This window comes from Natrix helvetica (genome assembly GCF_964273705.1).
Source record: "Natrix helvetica genome assembly, chromosome: 1".
NCBI classification, from domain to species: domain Eukaryota; kingdom Metazoa; phylum Chordata; class Lepidosauria; order Squamata; family Natricidae; genus Natrix; species Natrix helvetica.
Window position 1 is genome coordinate 311,228,955 of NC_138548.1, and position 24,402 is coordinate 311,253,356.

At 40.4% G+C, this 24,402-nt stretch overlaps 1 protein-coding gene across 1 annotated transcript in view; it reads left to right on the forward strand.

The window, feature by feature from the left end:
- Positions 1-24,402, forward strand: part of NCKIPSD (NCK interacting protein with SH3 domain) — a 113,437-nt gene that overhangs the window by 45,056 nt on the left and 43,979 nt on the right. The window contains exons 2-4 of the mRNA XM_081939876.1: positions 16,600-16,712; positions 17,739-17,934; positions 24,192-24,279. Of these exons, the coding sequence (XP_081796002.1) occupies positions 16,600-16,712; positions 17,739-17,934; positions 24,192-24,279 (397 nt within the window). The remainder of the gene's footprint in view (positions 1-16,599; positions 16,713-17,738; positions 17,935-24,191; positions 24,280-24,402) is intronic.

The following is a 24,402-nucleotide window of genomic DNA, read 5'->3' on the forward strand; positions in this document are numbered from 1 at the left end:
ATATTTAGATATTCTAATTTGGAACTGAAACTTCCGTTGTGATCAGTGGAGGAATGAACCATGGTAAGGCAGTGAAGGGCAGTGATCTGCTGAGACCTACTTGGACTAGCATTTCTGTGGCTATTTTGGCTTCGACTGTCAACCGGACACCTGCTGTTTTTCTCTTTATTCTGGAATATTGAACTCAAAGGCGTTGTCAGGCAGGAATTCTGCTGTTTAATGTGTATGTGTGCTGGCTGCAGGGGGCAGAACAGAAAATAAAAAGATATCTCAGCACAAAGAGTCTGGCCTTCTTTGCTTTGTATTCAGATCAATTCTGCCAATCACTTAGGCAGATTTTAAGGTTCTCAGATTTGGGAAACAAGAACCACTTGGATTTCTTGAAGGTTCTTCACTGCTACCATTGTAGGATAATGCTACAGCATCTCAAAAGCTTCTCAGTGCAATTTCCCCACTGTACTTATACTTGGCATAGTTAAGGCAGAGTCATTCTGAGTCTCTTTCTCACACTTTCCCTTTTCCTAGGACAAAGGTGCTTCTTTTGCCACAATTCTATTTCCTCTTCCATTTTCTTAGGAGACAGTAGACACAGGGAAGCAACCATCTGTTGCCATTTTACCTAATTTGATGTAGTGATTAAGGTGTTAGCCTAGAAACCAGAAGACTACAGGTAGTCCTCTACTTACAACAGTTCATTTAGTGGCCTTTCAAAGTTACACTGAAAAAAAGTGACTTTCGACCATTTTTCACAGTTACGAACTTTGCAGCATCCCCATTGCCCTGTCAACCAAATTCAGATGCTTGGCAACTGGTTCATACGTATGACCGTTGCTATGTCCCAAGGTCATATGATCATGTTTTGTGGCTTTATGACAAGCAAAGTCAATGGGGAAGCCAGATTCACTTTAAACAACCGCGTTACTAGCTTATAAACTGCAGTGATTCCCTTAACAACTGAAGCAAGAAAAGTTGCAAAATGAGGCAAAATTCACTTAACAAATGTCTCACTTAACCATAGAAGTTTTGCTCTCAGTTGTGGTCATAAGTCGAGGACTACCTGTACTGTGAGCATTACTCTTGCCTTAGGCATGAAAGACAATTCAGTGATCTGGGACCAGTCACTCTCTCTCAGCCCATCCCATCTCATAGGATTGTTGTTGAAGACAATAGGAGAAAGAAGGATTATTATATATGTTTGCCATCTTGAGTTATTTATTAAAAAATAATAAAGGTGAGATAAAATTCAAATACATACATATTTTACACCACGGGTGTCCAATCTTGCTAACTTTAAGACATGTGGACTTCAACTCCTAGTGCAGTGATGGCAAACCTATGGCACGTGAGCCACAGGTGGCACGCGGAGCCATTTGTCAGGGCACATGAGGGGCTGCCCTGTCAGCTGGCCAGCGCACATGTGCACGCTGGCCAGCTGAGTTCACCCTTTTTTAAAGCCATTTTTCGTCCTCCCCAGGCTCCAGAGCCTTTATAGGAGCCTGGGGATGCAAAAAGAGCCTCCCCCGCTTCCCCCCCCCCCCCCCGGAGGCCCTCCGGAGTGCAAAAAACCGGCCCCACGTGCAAACCGGTAGTTTGGGAATGGACTTCTGGTTTGCTCGGAGGGTTGTTTTGACTACTCTGGAGGCTTCAGGGAAGTGTCCTGAAGGTCCCTCAAGCCTTCGGAGTGCTCAAAACGACCCTCCGAGCAAATCAGAAGTCACTTCCGGTTTGCTCGGTGGTTCGTTTTGACTGCTCCGGAGGCTTCAGGGAAGCGTCCTGAAGGTCCCTCAAGCCTCCGGAGGGCCTCCGGGGGGGCGGGGGAGGCTCTTTTCGCCCTCCCCAGGCTCCTATAAAGCCTCTGGAGCCTGGGGAGGGCAAAAAAAGCATGCAAAAAATGAGGGGAGTGTCTGTAGTGCATGCATGCACACTGGGGGGGTCACGCATTGCATTATGGGTGCGGCACGCCCGCACACTAACCCCCTGCACTCTCCCCACATATGGCAGCGAGCCAAAAAAGGTTCACCATCGTTGTCCTAATATAACTCAGTAAGGACACTCCTGCCTTACAGTAAATTTTTTGAGGACAGCAACAGTGTCCAACCCTAATGCTGAGGTGTATTAAATGTAGGCTGTGGTGCAGTGGTGGGATACGACTGGTAAGCGCCGGTACGGCATACTGTTGTTTGCTGGGAGCACCAAGAACCATTCTGGTATGGTTCTCTGGAGGGCCCGCCCGCCCACGCTCCTTACCTGTATTTGAGCTGTTCGGGGCTTCCGCGCACAGAGCGTACAGCGTCTGCGCGATGCTCTGCCGAGCAGCTGGAGCGTCGTGGGCGGTAAGTACGCATGCGCATGCTGCACGTGTTCATGTGGTGCATGCCCGGCCCCGTTGCACCGTACCAGTTGCAACAGGATCCGGAACCCACCACTGCTGTGGTGGTGGTTGTTGTTTTATTAATGTTATTTTATTTTCCTTCTGATTCAAAAATGGAAAGAAGAACTCGTTAATGCAGCCTGGGGAAGAGCCAATGTCAGAATAATTTATTTCATATTGCAAAGACAGGGCAGATCATTCAGAACTTGAGTACTTTTCATCTGCCTGAATTACTATAAACTTGACTAATATTCATGCAGATTAATACATCTAAGTTAAATTCTGGCTCCCTTGGGTCCTGTCCTAAAAATCTTTGAATGAATATTTGCAAGTTAGTTAAATACTTGTATCTCAGTTTCATTGTTTTACAAAAACTTTATAAATGTTTCAATTCTATCATGGCATTGGGAATTGCAAAACTTCCCTGGGCTCAGTTGAAACAGAATTCATTCAAAGGAATGTGATTGCCTCAACGTTTGTTGAAATGGTTAGCATTAATTGAAATGTGGTCTTCCAGGAGAAGTAATAAAGCTGTTCTGGAGGGAGATACCTACGTTGTCAGAATGAGGGTTGATGCTGATATGTATTTTTCCCTATCCCAGCACAGGATCTATACACAATTTTCATACAAAGTGTAGTAAGAAAAGCTGTTCTCCAGTATCTTGAGGCACCAGCCAGCCTGAAGACAGCAGGTGGAGCTTGTGTTTACCTGCCCTGTTCTCCTTAGGAGAGAAGGAGCTGGGTGCTCATTCCCACCATAATCTCTTAAAACCTAAAGTAAGTCATAGAGCAGCTGCTGCTATCAATCTGGCTCAATCACAACCTTGAATTCTCCTTGCAAGAAAGATGCTCCTACGGAACATCAGATTCAGCCATTACGTTGCACACAGTGTTTTAAACACTACTTTTGAGACATAGGTTTTACCAAATTGTGGGCAATATGCAGGCTATTGCAGATATAATTGCAGCTAATTCTCAAAATACAATAAGTCATTTAACAAATGTTCAAAGGTGCAACAGAACACCAACATTGCACATGACTCTCTTTCAAAATTACAATAGCTGCAGCACCCCTGCATCTCTCTCCCATCCCACCTCCTGGGACCTTGCAGTGCTTGGCCCTTCTTCCCACATGCCCCACATGCCATGTGCGACACCCATTGCACTTATCTTTTGAAGCTCTCAGGACTTCATATTGGGGAAGGAGGACAGATCACGTGTCCCTGGGCTGAGCAGAGGCAACCCAAATGCAACTGCCATTTTGTCCCATCTTCTTGGGATGCCATCCTCCTGACAAACTGCTTCATTTTGCTGCCTTGATGAGGTCTGCAAGTGCTGCAGAAGCTTCTGAATGCTGCAGAAAACGTTTACAGTGCTGTGTAGGCCCTGTTAAGACAGCATAACAAAGCAGTTTGTCTGGCGGCTGCCATTTCATTCCAACCCCAATGCAGGCACCATTTTGTGAGCAGGACAAAATGGTAGCCACTTCCAGAACCGCATAAGTGGTCACACAAAAAAGTAATCAATTCCAGTGCTCTGAAAGGCCTTGGTGCTAAATCCTCGACTTATGACCTGGCTGCTGGCAACAGCCATTCGTCCGAACTGCTAAACTTGGATCTCTTCAAAATGTGCGGAGGAGGCTGTATTTGACCTGGTGGGTGGGAATTGGGCCTTAGGCCTGGTGGGACCTGGTGGGTGTTGGAAAAAGCCTGTGGGGACCTGGTGGAAATAGTAAAAGGTTTGTGGGGAGACCCAGTTGGCAGAAAGCAGAGCAAAGGGCATCTCAGGGTGGGATGGGGAAAGGCCTTGGTAGGGCCAGAGCAGGTGGGCCTGTGCCTGTGCCAGGCACTCAAGGGCCTCCTTCACCCCTGAGGCTCCCTCTGCTCCACTTAATCCGAGAATTCATTTAACAATTAATTGGATTGGGAGACCAAGGATGGGGGGAATCATTAGGTCAGATGTTTCATGTAATGATCCCCACAGCATTTAACCATAATGGGCAGGCACCATTGCGGTCATGTCTCAAGGACATCCTATGATATAAGATTAAAATGAAAATAAGAATATACTTGTCAATATTTTATTTAAAAATATAGCACTTGAGAAAGAGAATTCTATTAAAGCATTTTAAAGCCCCTGGGCCACATCCAGCCCTTTCTAGCCTGTATGAGGTCAATCAGAAATTAGAAATCAAATATAAATAAGTGTATGCCATGCACACAATATAGCTGCGTATTTTGAAAGTGACTGCCATTTTTTAAAAAATTATTTGTGTGTGTGCATATTTGCCTACATGCCTTCATGTTAGTTTTACTTTTCACAATATCCTAGTGCAGCGATGACGAACCATTTTTGGCTCGCGTGCCACAAGTGGGGGGAGCGCAGGGGGGATGTGTGCGGGTGTGCCACACCCATAATGCAACGTGCGACCCCCCCAGTGCACATGTGTGCACAACGCGCGACCCCCCCCCCATTTTTACATGCTTTTTTCACCCTCCCCAGGCTCCAGAGGCTTTATAGGAGCCTGGGGAGGGCGAAAAGAGCTTCCCCCGCCCTCCCGGTGTAGACCCCCCTGCTTTTTCTGCCTATTCAACACCCGGAGGCCCTCCGGAGGCTTCAGGGACCGTCCAGAGGCTTCCCTGAAGCCTTCGGAACGCTTAAAACCACCCTCCGAGCAAACCGGAAGTGACTTCCGGGTTGCTCGGAGGGTGGTTTTAAGCGCTCCGAAGGCGTCAGGGAAGCCTGCAGACAGTCCCTGAAGCCTTCGGAACACTTAAAACGACACTCCGAGCAACCCGAAAGTGACTTCCAGTTTGCTCGGAGGGTCGTTTTAAGCGCTCCGAAGGTGTCAGGGAAGCCTGCGGACGGTCCCTGAAGCCTTCGGAATGCTTAAAATGACCCTCCGGGCAACCCGGAAGTCACTAGTGTTTCATGTGACTCCTTCTAAAAATTAATTACCGGTACCCACCCCTGCGTTAAAGGTTCTTTGAGGATTATATCTTCCATCAATAAAGCACTATATTGCATCCAAAAATTTGGGTCCATTTGATCATGCAGTTTTTAATTTGTTCATCTTCCATATTCATTTTCAATAAATGTATAATATTTTTATTTATTACATTTATATGCTACCCATCTCACTATCACTGGGTGGCTGCTACATATTATCAATAACATGTTCCTCATTAGTCCAATCCAATTCAAAGTCAGTCTTCTCATTTGTAAAATCATAATAATTCTTGTCCAATTTAAACTTTTCTGTCAACTGAACATGACCAAATCATTGACAAGTATGACCTTCCATTTCCAGTTGTTCTCTTGATTTTTATTGGTTTCAATTTAGGTTTTCCTTCAAAAATGGTCAATACTGTTAAGTCAGCATAGGTCAACCAAGTTTGTGTAACTATCATTTCTTTTCTAAAAAAGCTTTTTCGGGTGACAACCATAAAGGAATCTTGGGAGTCAATCTTGCTTTATACCTATTTCAAATTCAGTATTGCGGCCTAATGAAGTGATTATTAAAATCTACATTAATCTTTATCATACCATAGATAGATAGCCACCCAAATGCCAAGTCGTATATCTTTCCAACTCTAATAATCTCCTATTTCTCAGTTACTCAATATGTTCATTCATGTCTTGTTCCCTTCTCTATCTGACATGGTTTAATTAAATCGCCGTTGACACATATTCTTACCTTCTTGAGTCCATATGACTCCCTTTTTCTTTTCAGGAATCATCGGATTATATTGGTGAATTATGTTCACACCAGGCTTGCTACTACCACTTATTACACAGCTGTGAAGAGGGCTTCTTTTTATATAACAATGTGCTAAACATCTTTTGACTTGCTTCCATGCTTTAATGGGCTCTCCTGCCAAATAGATGCAAGAAAAGTTCTTCACGTTATTTAAGGGGGAAAGTTGATTTGCGGGGAAGCAAAATCAATTAAGTAAAATCGAGTATTTCATGTAGGGGAAGACTTGAGCACGGTTAGGAAATGTTGGTTTTTCTTTTTCTTTTGCCTAAATAGTTACAATCTCTTGATGTTTCTTTTTTCCCCTCTCTTGTTTGTGTCCTAGATGGAACTGTAAAATAGTTTCTAAGAGAACTGAAGGTGCCATTGTTCATGATGCAAACATTCCTTTTTCTTCCCTGTTTTAAACAAATGGTGTAAGATGTTTATCAGGGAAGACACAAGAGCAATGTTATGTGAGTGAGTGGAACGTATTTATCCTTTTGGCTGTGTTCTTTGTGAAAACGTTCATTTTTCCCCATATGTTTTTCTTTATTTGTCATTGGAGTAAACAGTTTTTGCTCTCTCTGTCTGTTTCTTTATTATGTGTATTTTATGGAGAGTATCACTGAGAAGCTGGATGTCGTTGGCTAGACTATATTTATCTCTTCTCTCAATTACCTGTATCCTTGCCTTTTTCTGTCTCCTTCTCTACCAGAGCAACTAGGGCATATGTTTGTAGTGCAGTCTTCATACAAATGTGGATTGCTAAAAATAAGAGGGACTGGAATAATGGGTCAACACTCTGAGGATTTGTATAAATTTATTGTGAAGATGTATCTGATCGCTTATTTTAGTTCTTTAGAACCAAAGTCTGCAGGTACAGAACCTTAAATATGCTACATATACAATTGAACTGCAGATGTTTAGTTTTTGTGAAATATTTGCATAAACACATGTGCCTAGATCAGTGCTTCTCAATTATTTTCTGTCATGCCCCCCATAGGAAGAAGAAAACATTCCCCCCCCCCCGGGCGACTGTAAATAGTATCATTTGTCTAGTATCATAGCACACCGGTCTTTCCTCGTCTCCCACCGTAGTCACATGCTTTCTTTCCTCTTTCCCTCTTACTTGTCTATCCTTCCTTCCACCCTCCCTTCCTCCTTCCCTTCCTTCCTGCCTCCCTTCCAGTTCCCTCCTGCCTCTTTCCCCCTGCCTGCCTGCCTTCTTTCCCTCCTGCTTATCTATGCTTCCTTCCTTCCTTGCACCTCCCTCCCTTCTGCCTGCCTGCCTTCTTTCCTCTTTCCCTATCCTCCTATCCTTCCTTTCTCCCTCCCTCCTTCCCTGCCTCCCTTCCAGTTCCCTCCTTCCTCTTTCCTCCTGCCTGCCTGCCTTCTTTCCCTCCTGCTTATCTATGCTTCCTTCCTTCCTTGCACCTCCCTCCCTTCTGCCTGCCTGCCTTCTTTCCTCTTTCCCTATCCTCCTATCCTTCCTTTCTCCCTCCCTCCTTCCCTGCCTCCCTTCCAGTTCCATTCTTCCCTCCTTCCTTCTGCCTCCTTCCTGCCTGCTTGCCTTCTTTCCTCTTTCCCTCCGGCGTGTCTGCTTTTCTTTCCTTCTTTCCACCTCCCTTCTGCCCTCCTGCTTTCTTTCCCTCTTGCTTGTCTATCCTTACTCCCTCCTCCCCTCCTCCCCTCCCTCCCTGCCAACAGCTCCTCCAGCATCCCAGCTGGAAGCAGCAGCACAACAGTCGCCATTACCAGGGGCGAAGGGGTGGCGGTGGCAAGATCGGGCGACCGCCGCCCCTTTGTCCCTTCCCCAACAGCGGCTGTTGCGCTTCCGCTTCCAGATGGAATGCTGGCGGTGGAGCTGCTGGCGGGGAGGCGAGCTACGCGGTGGCGAAGACGGGCGGTCCCATGCTTCCCTCCCTCCCACCCCTGCCCGAGCAGGCTTCTTGCACAGCTCCAGCCCGCGGCTCCAATGAAAATCCACAGTCCGAAGTGCTGCCACTTCCAGGCGGGATATAATATGCCTCGCCCACGCCTTCGCCGCCGTGGCACCCAGATGGAAAGGGAGCCTTCGCGCCCCCCTTTATGGAGCCTCGCGCCCCCCCAGGGGGGCGCGCCCCACTATTTGAGAACCGCTGGCCTAGATGGTGTGAAAGACTGATGCAATGTTTTGGTTAGTCAAACATCTATGTTTGAATATATCCAAAGTTACTGCTTGCTATATATTGCTATCGGTAGACCATCATGTGATCATTATTTGCAGTCTTCCCTGCCAGTTTCCCTGGAACATCAATAGATGGGAAGGTTGCAAATGGAAGAGATGGAGGATTTGAGATCTATTGTCCCAGCGCTGTAAGATTTCCCCTTCTCTCTGTGCAGGGAAGAGACATCCTTCCACATGCTGGAGGAACAGTCTCAAATCTGGTGAAAATGCTAGCAAATGCCAGCTTTCTGATCTTTTCACAAGTCTGGCATTCACTACCATTTTCCCCTCCCCAAATGCCAGTCTTGTGAAAAGCTTAGATTTTTCAAATTTCTCCAGAGGGGAAATTCCTTGTGCTGAAGGAAAGGACCTCAAATTTGGTGAAAATGCTAGCGAACACCAATTGTTCTTGCAGTCGTTTGGAAGGCCCTTCTCCAAATTGCATGATTTGAAGAAGGAATATGAGCCATCATGAGAATTGGGCCCACTTGCATAGTGGACCAGGTGGTCTTTTGTAGTCAGCAGCTATAGAACAATGCAAAGGTATGTGGACCTGGGTGTAAATGAGGTGGGGAGAGGTCCTGGGCCTCTGGTGAGGGGCTCAGGCACTTCTCTCACCCCATCAGGCCTGAGAGGCCTGGATCCTCTCTCAGTGTACAGTTTGACAACCTGCACAGCTAGTTAATGACCACAATTGGGAGAGCTACATAGGATTACAGTCATTGAGAGAAGCAGTCATATAATATTGCACTTAACGACTTCCGACAACTGAGATTCTGGGCCCAATTGTGGTCATAAGTGGGTCATAATAGTAAGTTAAAATTAGGTGTTCTCCTTTAATTATAATCTGTAGTTCTTTCTAGTTCTAGTGTCCAATCTTCCAAGTCTCATCCTTTCATTTCAAAATAAAAACACTTTCCCATAAGAAGAATTCTTACAGTTAATTCCAAACTCTTACTTCAAATCCATCTGGACCCTTAGTCCACTTATAACTTTCCAGAATCGGCATTCTAATCATCCTTTTCTTGTTTATTCTAATTTTTTAAACATCTTTAAACTTGTACAGTATTTAAAAGGGGTTGTTGGGTTTTTTTGCTAAGAATTGAAGGATTTCCACCCACATGTTCTAAAACATGTGGATCCAAAGTTTCCTCATAGTTGAACAATCATTAGCAAGCAATTTCTAAAAGTGACTGGAAAAAGGTGTTGTTTTGCATTGCTTTTTCCTTGCCAGGAGCAAATTGTATAGATCCCTTGTGAGCAATTTCTGAATTCTTGCCTGGAAAAGAATTATGAAGAGTCAACCTAATCACTGGTTCTTCATTCAGCACAGTCATCGGCTACGCTTCTTCAGTTCGACTTTTCTTCCCCGGAAGTCAAATCATACGTATTTTCAAATATGGACTAACTGCAAAGAAAGGATAAGTGGCCTGTTTGAGAAATATGGGACTCAGGAGGATAGATTTAAAAAATCAATAATGTAATAAATGGGATGGGAAAATGGATGAGTATAAAATTACTTTTCAAGGTTTAAAAAAAAACAGAAAAATATGCTAACTTGGTATTTAATAAAAAGAAGTGCTTCTGTCTTCTGCTGAGTTATGGAAGTGGCTTCTGTGTCTTATTTTTTTTGCAAAAGGACATATTTTCTTTTTGAGGTTCATTCATGTGTTTCAGAGATAAAGACATTTAAAATGAGAAGTTATACCATATCACTGTAACCATTTTAGCTCCAGTTCTCTAATATATGCTTATACCCATGTGCATATGCAGTATTGAGAGGAAGATAAATAAATGCATAGGGTTGGTTTATTAGCGAAGAAAATAATGTTTTTACGCATTGCCAATTATGAATATCCTGGAGATCACCTGCATATGATGGATACTTTATTTATAAATGTTGTTGCAAACTGCCAAAATTCTGGAGCTGATCCATTCAGAACAGATAGATAGGTAGATAGGTTAGCAGACAGTCAGACAAGCAAGAGATAACAGAATGACCAATCTCCTCCCCCATTACACCAGATAGGAAGATTCAGAAGATAAAATTCCTCCTGCAATATAAGACAATTTCTGATCAAAGCAACTACACGAGAACATTTTGCATTATGCAGAACAACTTCAGTATGTTTCCATCTGCACCTGAAATAAAACAGTCTGTTTTGGCTTATGTCTGGTATAAAACATCCCCAGTATGCATACTTTTTGCAAATAAACCTCCCGGCAATAGCTGTTATGCTTCTCTGCACACTTAGGGCAAAAAAAAAAAAAATGATACCCCAAATCTCTTACTACAGACCCATGGTGATTGTGATTTAAAATTTACTTCTAAATGCATTTTGAAATTACTTTTAAGAATAATTCGCTTGCATCCATTTTTGTCAGAACACGATAGTCCCAGAATAATATCCATTTTAGGGAATAACCCCACAAATTTCTGTAGTTAACATAGTCGTGTCTTAGAGTAGAAGACAAAGCCATGCCCTTTAGATCAGAATGAAATGCATTCAGAAAACATCTCAAGGTTTCTTTAAAGTTTGTGCTGATATTTTACATTTTACAATGACAGCTTTGTAGGGAGACGTGCAGACTGCTCTGTTGAGCCCTTCAATTCTCTTCCACTTGCTGCTAAGAGAATACTTGGGATTTGGATCTCTAGTTTACTATTCTCTTTGTACATTTTCCTCACATCTAGCAGGGAAAAAATGTAACTAGTGGCACTTTCTTTTGTGTTTGTCCCGAGTGACAAAGAGGTGCCTTTCCATCATTCGTGTTTTATTAAAATACACACAGATTTACCTATGTACCTCATAACTTGCAAATGATATTTTGCTTCTTTCTTCATGCAGGAGTCTTCATAAATACCCAGCCTTACCGCTGGTTTCATTGATCTTTTTCTCTCCAATGCCTGCCTCTTTGCAGCTGGTCATTTTGGTTGCTGACAGGGGATTGTGTGATGGCAGGCAGCTTTTCTTTCATAACTATGTGTTGATGTTGGCCATCGATCAAGCAATGAACCAAGTTTCATCTTGGGAGTGAGGACATTTTATTCTTCCTCTCATTTCCTTTCCTGTCAAGCCCATGCATGTATCTAAGAATCTAGGGCAAATACCACAGTTCTGCAAAGAAATCTTTTCTGCGAGTGTGGCCTTTTGCATCCTTCCTCTTTCTGCTAAAAATGAAAAATAATATAGGGTTCTGCTTACTGTGTATTCATACATACTCTTAATTTGCATGCAACGATGGAGTAGAAAAAAGAAAGTGTGGCTTTATAAGGAAGCTGCAAGAGGCTTTATATAAATAATCTGATTTAATTTCAGTGCAGAATACTAGTTTTCAATAAGTTTCAAAGAAGCTGTTCCATTATATGAAATGGTAAGCTGTATTGAGACATACTGAAGGAAAGGAGTAATGTAAATCTAACAAATGAATAATTTTCTCTTAGTTAACATGAGTAGAAGACAGTATAAATGTTTTAGTTAAGTAAAAGGTTTGCTATTACTATTTACCATTTACTAAGATTAATTCTTCCAGGAGCTGGGGCTGATGTGTTGACATAATATTTAAATTGCTTTTCTGTATCCTGGTTAAATATGCTGTTTGAGAAGTACGTAAGGCATCCATTTTTTTAGAAGAGCTGATGGAAATCATGTTGGGATTTTGATTTATATCATCTTGATTTAAAAGCATTTCTGTGTTTGAATGGAGGTCGTATTACTCATTTCTTTCAGCTTCAGTTTTATGTATAATCAGTTGAAAAGTGAATTTTCAACTAAAATGTCATCCTTGCTATTGGCAATATGGTTCTACCTGGTCTTACCCAGACAGTCACAGAAAGAAAACAGCTCACTAAGACAGAATGTTACCATTTATCTAGATTTATTTCAAGGCAGAGTTTTTGAAAAAAAATGTTTACTATCAGTCAGGATTGGCAGGGTAAAATACCTACCTGACCTCACTACCATAACTGAGGGGTTATGCATGTTTGGCTCTCATAAGACCCAATAATGTAAACTACATAAATGAACCATCAACCTATCAAAGGAAAAGTCAAATATATTTAATCCAGTTTATTGGGAAAGTTCTGTTGTCCGTTGTAAGTTAGCATTGTGCATTTTCTGCCTCCAGTTTATCGTAGCAGTGAGTAGGAACAGCTTGGTATTTTCATCTAATATATTTCAATTAATTTTAATTAATGTTTAATAATTGTTCACTGCAATGATATATTTCCCCATAAGAGAAGAATCTTGAGTGTATTACTCTTACTCTCTCTTCTGAATACACTTTCATATTGGACAATGTGACTGACGCCCTGTCTATTGAGGTGATGGCTACAGGAAAGAAGTAGAATTCCGTGCATGAAGATAAGTGCTGGCTCCCTCTGCGTACCACTAATTTCTTATCAACTTTTTTCTCATACAAGTTAGGAGAATGGAAATCCTTTTTGTTTTAGAAACCTGTTGCAGTAAACCAATTGTTTGCTAGTTTCCTTGGCTTTAAATGTTGTCTCTGAATACCGGTAACATGCTTAGGAATTACACATTAAAAAGGATTCTGTTTGCTATTTGTTTGACTATTACTTCTATACTATATTTCTGTTTAAATCATTTTCATGCTGCACATCAAAGCAAAAAGGATATGAAATCATGAATTCAAAGGACCATGGTTTGCATTAAAAATAAAAAGGGTGAAACTTCCACCAGGCCAATGTGATTTTGGCAAATGTTTTGATCTGCTGTAGTGATGACTAATTCTGGAACCTTTTAACTGGAAGCACTGAAGGAAGTGGCATTTAATAGGATAAAGCCCTTTTTTGTGTGTGGTGGTGTGTAATAAATGGGATGTTTCATTTAACAGTTGCCACTTTGATTTAAATTTTAATTGGGGTTAAAACAGCAAAGCAAGTTTAGAGTAGATAATGGTTAAATATTATGTCTGCACAGGACGACATGGTAAAAAAAACAAACCATCCAGATATTTGCTTGCTGTTTTTGTTTCTTAGCTACCCAGGGAAAACATTCAAATTGTTCTTGACATGTGTGGCACGTTATTGCAAAGCCTTTTCCTCAATATAAGAAGCATCTTGCTTTTAATTCATTACGTGACCTTTGAAATGAAATGGCTTTGGGTCTGGGCTGTTTCCTCTAAATTGGGAGAGACAAGGAAGAAGTGGAATATTATTGTATTTTATCTTCCTTCCCAAAGGAAAGGAAAAGCTTGGTTTGAAAGGTAAATTTTTTTCAGGAAATTGTCATATCTGTAATAGAGCCATTGCCTTAAATATGTAAATTACATGCAGAGCACATGCCTGCATCCATCTTTGGTTCTGTCAGCACAGCCCATAAGATCCCATTTGTCTAGAATAATGCTTTTCTGAAAGATATGATTATTCTAGACTGCTGAACAAGTTCTTTGATGTGACTGGCATTTAAACAACCATGGTGTTTTGAAGAATGGCATTTAGAGAAGTACTTTGCAGGAGTGATTTTTTAAAATGTGTATTGACAGGAGGGAGGGAATAAAAAAAACAGAAAATGGTTAGGGGTTGGGTTGTAGAAAAGATTTTGCTATTGATAAATAGCATATGTGTGTTGAAGCAAGACAGCCTTAATTTAGGTTGAGTTGCCTCTGCCTTGTTTACTATATGGTCAGCAAATCTGGGACATTTTTTTTCCATTTAAAAGATAATGGGGAGAGGGGAAATCTTCCCTTCAGGAAAATACAGTATTTTCTTGAACCGTATCAAAATCTGAATCATCTGTAGCCTGAAGACTGTGAGCAATGACTGCAAGAAGAAGGAGGATTTTATTTAGAAAGGATGAAGATACTTTGTTCAGAAACTTTGAGGAGCATCTTTAATGCTTGTGTATACATTCTGTGGATTTTATTGAAAAGGTATCAATATTATAAAGACAAACTGGGTGCCAGAAAATGAATCTCATTTTCTTGGTGATAGTCTAAAGCAAAAGTCTAAATGTGGAGATTTAGGGACAAAATAATTTTGTTTGCTCTTACTATGTTTTGTCAGGGAAGTTCAAAATTGATTCATTTCTGCAATTTCACCTATGCTGGCCTGTAAAAAAAAGATAACTAATATATAATAAATGCATGTGAATAAGGTATCTCTGAATTCAGTGAAAGTCATGTCAACTCATATTATCAACTGCTGGCCACCTTCACATTTCCAATACGCCAGTATTAAGTTGAAGTAGATAACCCTGAGACCTGTTTGGTCATCATTTGAGGGAAACACAGTGCAGTTTGATGTGACCAGAATAAACATTAAATTTTACAGTGACCATATTGTTTTTACCCCAAAGCTGGATGGTCCTGTGATCATCTAAGAAGAGTGTATAAAAAAATAATTGTAGTGGCAAACTTCAATAATAGGACAATATTTACTTACCTAAGCAGATCAACCGAACGACCACAGGCAGGCAAAAAAGCAATGGGAGTGACTTCTGACTTCCTGCTGGCTTCCTCATTGACTTTGCTTTTAGGAAGCTGCAGGGAACATTGGAAATCATGATATGGGACTACAGAGATGCTGCATTTGCCACAATTTTGCAAATACAGCTTGCCAGAACATTATAAAAATTTCAATGCCAATGAAGTGATGGCTCCTACATGTTTATACATTCTTTAACTTAGTGGATTTTAGGTACTTTGATTCAAAAATTATTGTAATATAATACACCATTTGGATTAATGTGAGAATACAAACAAATAAACACAATGAGAATTTAATTGAGATAGAAGATTCTGGTCACATCAGACTGCACTATATTTCTGTCAAAAGATGACCCAACATGTTGCAGAGTTGTCTAGTGTTAATTAAATTATAAGAAAAAGGATAATATCTTTTAAAAAGATGCACTGTGTTAATCTGATAATAATAGCTTTGGAAGTACTTTGTGTGCATATTGTTCTGCAATGTGTCACAGAAACACAGCTCAAGGAAATTTAAGTTGAAATATTTAATGAATGAATTAAATACAGGTGAGATTGTAGGAGAACAAGGGAAGCCTATATGAAACAATCGCTCACACAGATATTTTGAATATTGATTGTTTATTTTGGCTGATAAACATACATATTGTTTTGGAGAATGATGCATATAATATTGATCTTGGTCTTCATGGAACAATTATGGTACCTCATTATGGTGTTGAAAGATGATTTACAAGCAGTATGAAAAGGTGTTTTTTTTAAGATAAAATGACATATCAATAATATTTTATTTGTATGTTTTCCATGAAAGTTGTTTTAGATAATTTCTTTCAAATATTGTTTATTGTTCATTGTTTCCTTTCAACCATATCTTTAAGTTCAAAGCAGTAACATTTAGTTAGCCTGAGAGAGTATACAGGACTGACGTTAATTCACTTCAAAATATACTGAACTGTAACTCTTATGAAACCCCACTGTCTAGAAATTGTGGGGATTGAACCTTTCTAGGTGAAACCAAACTTTGAAAGGCTGATGATAGGCTATGGCTGGGTGACCTCAGGAAGTTCAGCGATTAAGATTTACAATATTACTTGAAGGCAATACAAAGAATAATTACTGTTTATTATTTCAACATAAATTTGGAGTGTAAATAATAATTTTGTATGACATGTGTTGCATAAACTTTACATTAGCTGAATGGCTTACGTTGGAGAATAGTTATTACACTCTCCAGTGCCTGAAGGTAAATACAGTATGTACAATTCTAGCTGCTAGATTTTTTTCATTTGTAGGATATTGATGGAATCTAGTCTTTTGGTTTTTCCAAAAATGAGCAGTGGTAGCAACAAAAGATACGGTAAATGTAAAATTATCACCTATCTTACAATGAATGTAGAAGAGTCACTATGGCAATTTGAATGTGAAATTGATCCGAAGAGCTGCTTTGTACCTCTGAAGTTTTGGTATTGATCTTCATATAATGAATTGCAGGGACTCCAGGGCCTAGGATGCGTGAGTAGAACTGTGATATATATTCCACTGCTGTCAGAACAAATGTTTTTTTCTATTCTACCAATAAATCTTACACAGACAAAAGCCATTTTGTATACCACCCGGTTCATTCAAAAGAATTTCCAACAAATACCTTTATCAAGTAGTAAACGGAAATGGATTTTGTTATAAATGAATACTGTGGGTTATAACTACAAAAGGATTGGGCATATTTCAGAGGCTACCTGTGTAGGTGGCTACATTTGTCAATTCGATATTGTTATTTATAAACCTTGATGGGAAGAGGAATATGCTTAATGTGGCATATGTTGTATTCCTTAGGTGCTAGAACAAGATGTGGTTCTGCAATCTATTGATAGAGCTATTGAAGCCATTCATAATGAGGCAATGAAGAATGGAGGAAAATACAACTTGGAACAAAGGGATGTCCTTCAGTAAGTAAAACAAACAAGGACATTCAGCACAGTATGAAAATATGGTTATCTGAAAGAAAACCCAATTAAACCTTACATTGTCATAATTAGAACCATGTTAGGTAATATAAGAGATACAGAGCTGCCTCTCTTTTTTCATTCACCTTTTCTCCATGTAATACTTTATTTAAGTCACATGGTATGGCGATTTCTCTATTTTTTAACATCTGGTTTCCCCCTTGGAGTGCCTTTGTTTCCAAAGAATTGAATATTGATTTGTAGACTAGTATCAAGGTTTGTGAAGGCATAGCATCATTTGAAAGAGTGAAAAAGCGGAACAGAATGATTAAATATCAAGATTTAGATTGATAGAGTGAGTGAACGAACGAACGAATGAATCTAAGAAAGCAGTAGTACGCTGGAAATAAACCAGAGAAAGTTACAGATAAATGAGATTAAAGGCTAAAGAAAAGGGAAAAAAATGGACTGCAGGAAAAGTCAAGTTAAAGAGAGGATGCATTGATAGAGCAGCAGAAGAATGTGAAGCTTTTCGAGAATCACATTTGATGTAAACAAATTTCTCTGATGACTACTCAAATTATGATATCACTAATTCAAAAATCCTCTAAACTGACAACACGATGGCTTACAGTGGAGCTAGATGCTCTGTAATCTAAACTAAAAGTGGTACTCTAAAGCTAAAAGAATATGTGAGCTATAAATACTTTTAAAGTCCAGTTTTCATCCAACCACACCATTAGCCATGCTGATTATGATTAAATCCAGTAACATTTGAAAAATGACCAGACTGTCTCCATCCCTATAGCATTAATCTTTTTTAGTTGAATTTCCTCATCGGGGTTATAAGGAGCTTCTTAGTTTCCTATACCTTACTTCATATAGGTAAAGGAAAAATCTTGATTTATTCCTTGATTTTTTTAAAAAAAGATGCTCATTATATATACAGATTTCAGCTCGTTGTATCGCCGATATATTGGACATTCCTGAAACTTACTTTCTCAGTGTGATTCTTTGCTATGTTATCAGAAAATTGATCCATCATCGAAAGGAAACAGTTTCCCGCAAAGGACATTCACCGTCCACTCAAGGAATGACCCCATCCACCAGTGATCACCATCTGGACCTAGCTAGGCAACCTAATGGTGTCTGCAGAACTGGATATGAACGACACCACAGTTTGCCTAACAAAGACATCCAAGAGGAAGAAGGTGACCTTTACCAGGTAAGGCCTTTGCCATATTTGTAAGTTTTCTCCAGCCTGCTCTAGGCATGCAGAACCAATGACTTGGCTGGTGTTAAGATGTATTCTTTTCTTGTTGACTCTATATATCGATCATGAATAGGGAAAAAGAATGAGTAAAAAGCTGCATTTTACCCTACTAGAGTGTTAATAAATTTTGTATAACTTGAACTCCATTGGATTCTTTGGGAGCATAAAAGTTCACCTGCTGACTACCTGTTTTGTGAGTTTATGGAGAACAGTGTTTTCTTTTGTCTTACAGTCTAAGACCAGGCAAAAATTAATGGCAGCCATGACATCTTCTTATGTTTCGATTATTGCAGAAGATGAGTTTTGCAAGATGGCTGTTTTATCTTAGACTAGTCTGGGGTGATCTAGAATTTTGTTTACTAATTTTTAAATATCTCTAGGGGTGGAATTTGTCAAGATATCCAACTGTACCACAATGCACTATTTAAAGAATTGACTGTGTTGCGGGAATAAAAAAAATATTTTAATATGCTACTGTTTTTTATCTCATTCTCTTCTGCCAATACTCTCCAAGCCTTAGTTAAATGTGAAGAATTTTACTGATGATCAAATCTTCATTGGGATAACTGTTGTATGGCTGACTGAGAGGGGATTCTGAATGCAATAATTTCAACCCATCTGAGAGCACCTGATTGGAAAAGTCTGCCTTACATATATGTTGTTACTAATGTTAAAGTAAACTAAATTTAAACCAAAAACTCAGTGCAGAAAAGGTGAGACAGAGACCATCTCTCCGCGGTTAGATCAGCTGGTCCCATTAGATCTCACAGAGTAGGCATGCTGAGAGTACCAGAGGCTAGGGATCTGTTCCTGATAGCCTTCTCTGCTATGGCTCCTGTCTTATGAAACATCCTTCCCCCTGGAATTAGATTGGCCCCATCCCTTTTGATTTTTCAAAAGGCCATCAACACCTGGTTACACTGAGAGGCCTGGGGTTCCCAGGGAACCAGTAGCGGAGCTGATTGTCTTGTCGACTCAACTTCTGAGGCGGCCACTTCTATCCTCCCTTCACTCAGGGTTAGTATGTTTGTTTTTATTATTATTAACTGCTGTGATTTTTTTTTTAGATTTTTCTGTTTATATTGGCTGTTTTATTTATTGTTGTGTCCCGCCAGTGGCCTTTGATAAGATGGGTGGCTGTATAAATTTGATTAATAAATAAGTGACAAGAGCTTTATGTGCCCATTATTTTCCATATATGTATTTGTTAGTTCTGAAGTTAATGATATAGCAGGGAAATAAGTCTCTCCAAGGGACAAGCTTATGTCTTAGTTAAATGAAGGCAAGCTCTTACGATTGGAAGTACAGCAGAATGGGGAAATTAATGTTGATTGAAATAGATGGAACAGGATCTGTCGCCTTCCAAAATAACTTCCTTTTTGAGTGTTGACATCTGCACCCAAGAGAAATAAACTCATTTAGCCTTTGGGCTTTTTTGGGGAAAAGAAGATAAAAGCTAGATAGATTTCTTCATGGGGAGAAAAATGAAAGGCAGAACTCCTGCCCATCTCTATTCCCTGTCATGATCCTTTTGTATCAGTGAAGCTCTAGCAAAGCATAAGTGCATTGACAAATAATGGGAAGACAATTTCCTAATCCAGTTTGTGAAGGATTTATGGCCAATCTCTCTTCAGTGTATTCCAAATAGAATACGCTTTGCACTTTGATAAATAGATGATGTTCTCAGAATCAGGATGAAATATATTTGTATTTGGTGTGTGTGTGTGTGTGTGTGTTGATGATATAATTTTTAAACTTCAATCTCTTCCCTCTAATTTGAAAAATTACTTCCTAGCGTTAGGTTTCATCTTTGTGGGGTGTTTTCTAAATAGCCTGTTTCTGATTAAATTGATTAAGTATTGTTTGCTTCTGAGAAAAGAATATGAAGGACAACAAATCTCTTCTTTCTGTTAAAATCATTGAGGCAGGATAGTAGGGTTGAAGAATTTGGAGTGCTTAGAAGCAAATGCTTGTTTCCAGATGCTTTGATAACACAGGGCAGTTTTTTCAGGTAAGTTGCTGTGGAAATAGGTTTAAAATGGATATACTTTTGACCAGCATGCATTCAGGCTTCAGCAAAATACAGTTTGGATATCTGGGTACCTTTGGGCACACACACACACACCAAACACACATATACAGTACTCTTTCTCCCCAAAAGACATTTCTAGCTCACAGGGACATGATCAGCCTGAGATTACACATTCTTAAGATTGCAACCGTTTGAAAATATGACTGCTGATCTGGTCTCATAGATGAAGGTTTTTGGACTGGGTTGATAAAAGGAGAAGAAAATGGACAGGAGGAAATGCTGTCTGACTCTAGTGCTTCTCTTTTTATTAATCTATTTTATTAAATTTAAATTTAGACTCCAGATAATAATGGGCAGCTTAAACTTTCAAAAAGCAAAAAGAAAAAAGAAAAGAAAAAAAATTAGAAAAAAAAGCATACAAGCAAACAAAATATAACCAACATTGGGCTCAGTTGACCCATTCTACCTCAAGACCTAGGAGAACAGCCAGGTTTTCAAGGACATTCAAAATATTAGCAGGGTGACAACCATATGCATCTCAGGGGGAAAGCTGTTTCAGAAGGCAGGTGCTGCAGCAGGGAAGGTAGCTGATAGATGGCCCTGTTTAATCAAAGGCACCTGGAGCATATCCATTCTGTCCAATGTTACTGGACAGGCACAGACTATTGGAGACAGGTGGTCCCTCAAATAACTAGGCCCTATGCCATGAAGGCCGTACACTTTGAATTGTACATATAAGCCAGTCATCAACCAGTTTGGTTCATAAAGCATTGGGAACCCATGGGTATAGTGTGGCTTGCCCATTGCTGCTTGCACCACTGCATTCTGGACCAGTTGTAGCTTCTGAGGAATGAGGATTAAAAGCAATAAAAATCCAACATTAAAATAAGGCCATGAAGAAAAATTACACCTACATCCACTATGCCTAAATAATTAGTGGGACCACACATATCATCCTTCTCTAGACATGAAATGCATTTATTGTAAAGAATCAACCTACTGTAAACACGCCCAACCCAAATATATAATATAAATATTGCGTTAGTATATATTGTGATGTGTTAGTATATATTGTGAACTGCTCTGAGAAAACAGCTCCAAGTCACTAAATCCAACTGGCTCAAGAAGAGAGGTCCTAGCTGGCTATAGTTTTGTAGATAGATTTTTTGATCCAGCCATCATTTGTATATCTTGATAGCCAGAGTCAAGAAGTCCCAACGTGCAAAACTGCTCTTATGGGGCAGCCACATCCACCCACATCCATCTCCGAATCCAGTTTTCTCCTTACCAACAGCACCACTCTGAATTTAATTTTATTTTGTTCTCCTTCATCCTACCCATTATCAAGCTCAAGTGAAAGGTGTTGATTGTTCATGTGGGATTAAATAAAAGAAGTAATAGAGCTGGGTGGCACAAGCATAGTGATGGCACTCTATTCCCAAGTTCTAAATTAGTTCCAAATAATCTACCCGATGGTTTCCGGTAGATGTTGAACCAAACGATATGATAGAGCTTTTTGGGACACCATAGCACCACTATTTTGGTGAGACCTGGCAAGAAAGTCTGGAATCTCTGTGCAAAACAATTTCCCTAAGGCCCAAATTCTCATGATGTCCAACTCCATCAGAGGTGTTGAAAAGTGCCAAGAAATGTCTGAGGGATAGCAAATAGCAGCCCTTTAAAGTAGTCCAGGTCAGGAAATAGGAACTACTGGAAGTCTGTTTTATTTTTATAAAAAGTGACAGAAAGCCTGACAGAATTTTGATTTCATTCTCTCTTATACCCAAGAGAATCAAGGTAGGCTTGATTCACCTTGTCTTGGGTTTTTTTTTGGCCAAACTCATGTTTTCCTAATGACTGCTACCTATCTTCCTCATACCAATGTTGTATTCCTCCATACCAATGTTGTATTTCTCCTCACCTAATTCCCAATGTACCTCATTCGCGGGCTAATCACTTTCATTATCCACCTTGAACTGGAAGGTTATCATTTTCTCAACCATCTTATTGAGAAACTGGAATATTAGAGCCTGCCTTATAATTACAAAACTCTTTGAGGTACAAAAAGAGGGCTTTTCAGTAAAGGTCACATAACTTTCTTTTTTAAGTAAGTGGCAAGACTTTCCTTGCTGAAGAAGTCATTAATCATTTCTGGTAACCATGAGTGATTCCAGTGTGACTAATTAGTTAACCAGGTGGGGAAAGAGTTGAGCAAACAGATGGTGGGCCTTAACTTTTCCACATTCTCTGTCCACATCATCAAGATGTATAAGCAATTTAAAAAATCTATATTGAAAGGAAGTAGAATCAGCCCCAATACTAGAATCTGCGGTAAATTCAGTCTTTTCTACAAAAATGATGGAAATTTGCTCTCAGCTGTTCTGGTTCCCTTCTCTCTACATCTTAATGGAAGAAATACTGTGCAGCATTGAAAAGCTTTTACAGAACTCTTCAGTGCAAATGCAACAGTGGTAGAGAAGAAGAAAACACTCTCTGCTACATCCACTGCCACAAAATAGGATTGTAAGCAGGCCTTGAGGAGAACGCAAATCCATGTTAAAATCACATTGTACCCAGATTCTCTGAAACAATACTCCAGCCTACTATTAGTCTGCTTCATCCATTTGAACAGTCTGGTGACCCAAGATGCCATGTGATGGAAGGGAGGGAAGAGGGCATTTAGGAACCATCTGGGCGAGCATCATATGTCACAAATTGGCCAGGTTTATCAGTACTGATAACAAGCCAAGCTGGAAATTTGTGAAGTTACATTCAGAAAAGCATCGAGATCTATCGATCCACTTGGGTTAAGTCATCTTAATTACTCCTTTATCCCAGCAGAGGTGTATAGCAAAATCCTATCAGTGTCAAAAAAAATGTGCAGGTAAGTCCTTGGGTCATGACATCAGGTGGGCCTGGATTTGACATCGCTAAGCAACACAGGCAGGGCATCACTTGTCCATGCCATTTAGCAACAACGGTTCCAGTAGTCCTGGTTGCAGTTGTTAAAAGAGGACTGCATGGATTCTTAAGGAAAAACCTTGCATGACTGTGGCTTCCAACTTCCTGCTGGCTTTCTCCATTGACTTCGCTTGTGGGAAACAGGCAGGGAATGTCAGAAATCGCAATCACGTGACCACTGCAGTGCTGTTGCCTGGGTTACAATTATGGGGGGAGGTGGGGGGGGGGAAAGGTGCTGCCACAGCTGGAACTCTGAGGACCAGTCATAAGTCTGCCTCATCCAGCACTCTTATTAAGTTTGAACAGTTGTTGAATGAGTCGTCATAACCCGAGGACCCCCTTTCTGAGTGAGCTTAAGCAGACTGAGATGTTAAATGCATCCCAACATGTTGTCTGAGAAACAGACTGTGCTGCACACTCACACAAGAACGTATATCATTGTAGGGTTAAGGGTTCGTATTACGTTGTTTCACTGCTCCTGAGACAAAGGAACTCAAGTGTTAAGATGTTGGCATAGTGCCAGAGGGAAACATCCAGCCCATCTTGCTGTCATCCCTTCCCTCCAAATAAGAGAGAAAGCCTTGCAGTCAGTATTCCTAACCCTCTTTGCTTCCAGAAAAGGTGTAAGATTTGAGAAGTGGAGTCATTAGAGGAAACCCTGCACATCATTCGATGCTTTTCTTGTCACGAGCCTCTTCGAGGAATGATGCCATCGTAAATGGCCCTTTCCTACCCTGAGATGCTTTTCCTAGTCTAAGTTTAAAAAAAAAAACAACCTCTGGATGCATTAACATGAAGGAAGCCTGCATGGCTCGGGCTTTTGTCTTTATCCTTTCACAAGGATAATTTGTTGCATGGATCACTCCCAGTGTCTCTAATGTGCACATAGCTTGCTGCCTCTGCAAAGGGGCTGAGAGCAATAGAGAGTGCATGTGTTTGACGGGTCTGTGCAACAGGAATCTGGCGCTCTGCTGAAGATAGCAATTAAACATGCAGCTTTTTCTGTCTTAAAGGAGGGAGGGAGGCAACACACATTCCGAGGTTCTGCTAGGCTCAAACAGGAGACTGATTATTAACGCTATCCTCTGGAGGCATCTTTAAGAAATGAAAAAAGCACCATTAGGACAAATCTGCTGCTGCCTAGAAATGAATGTTTTTGACACATTACCATTGCTCTCGCTGATGACATGGATTGTTCTAAAATGCTTTCTTCTAGATTTCTGCACAGCCATGCCGTGCCACTCCTCTTATTCCTCCACCACCAGAGAAACGCAAGAATGTTCAGACCACTACGCCCATTAAAAGTAAGAAATTGTCTTGCAAGTTGGTGCTATTGGGGATCAAAGAATGCTAAATATCAGCTTCACTGGCTTGGCAGTAAGCGGCTCTTTGTGCTCTTGAGGACGAAAAAGAAAACACTAGTGAAT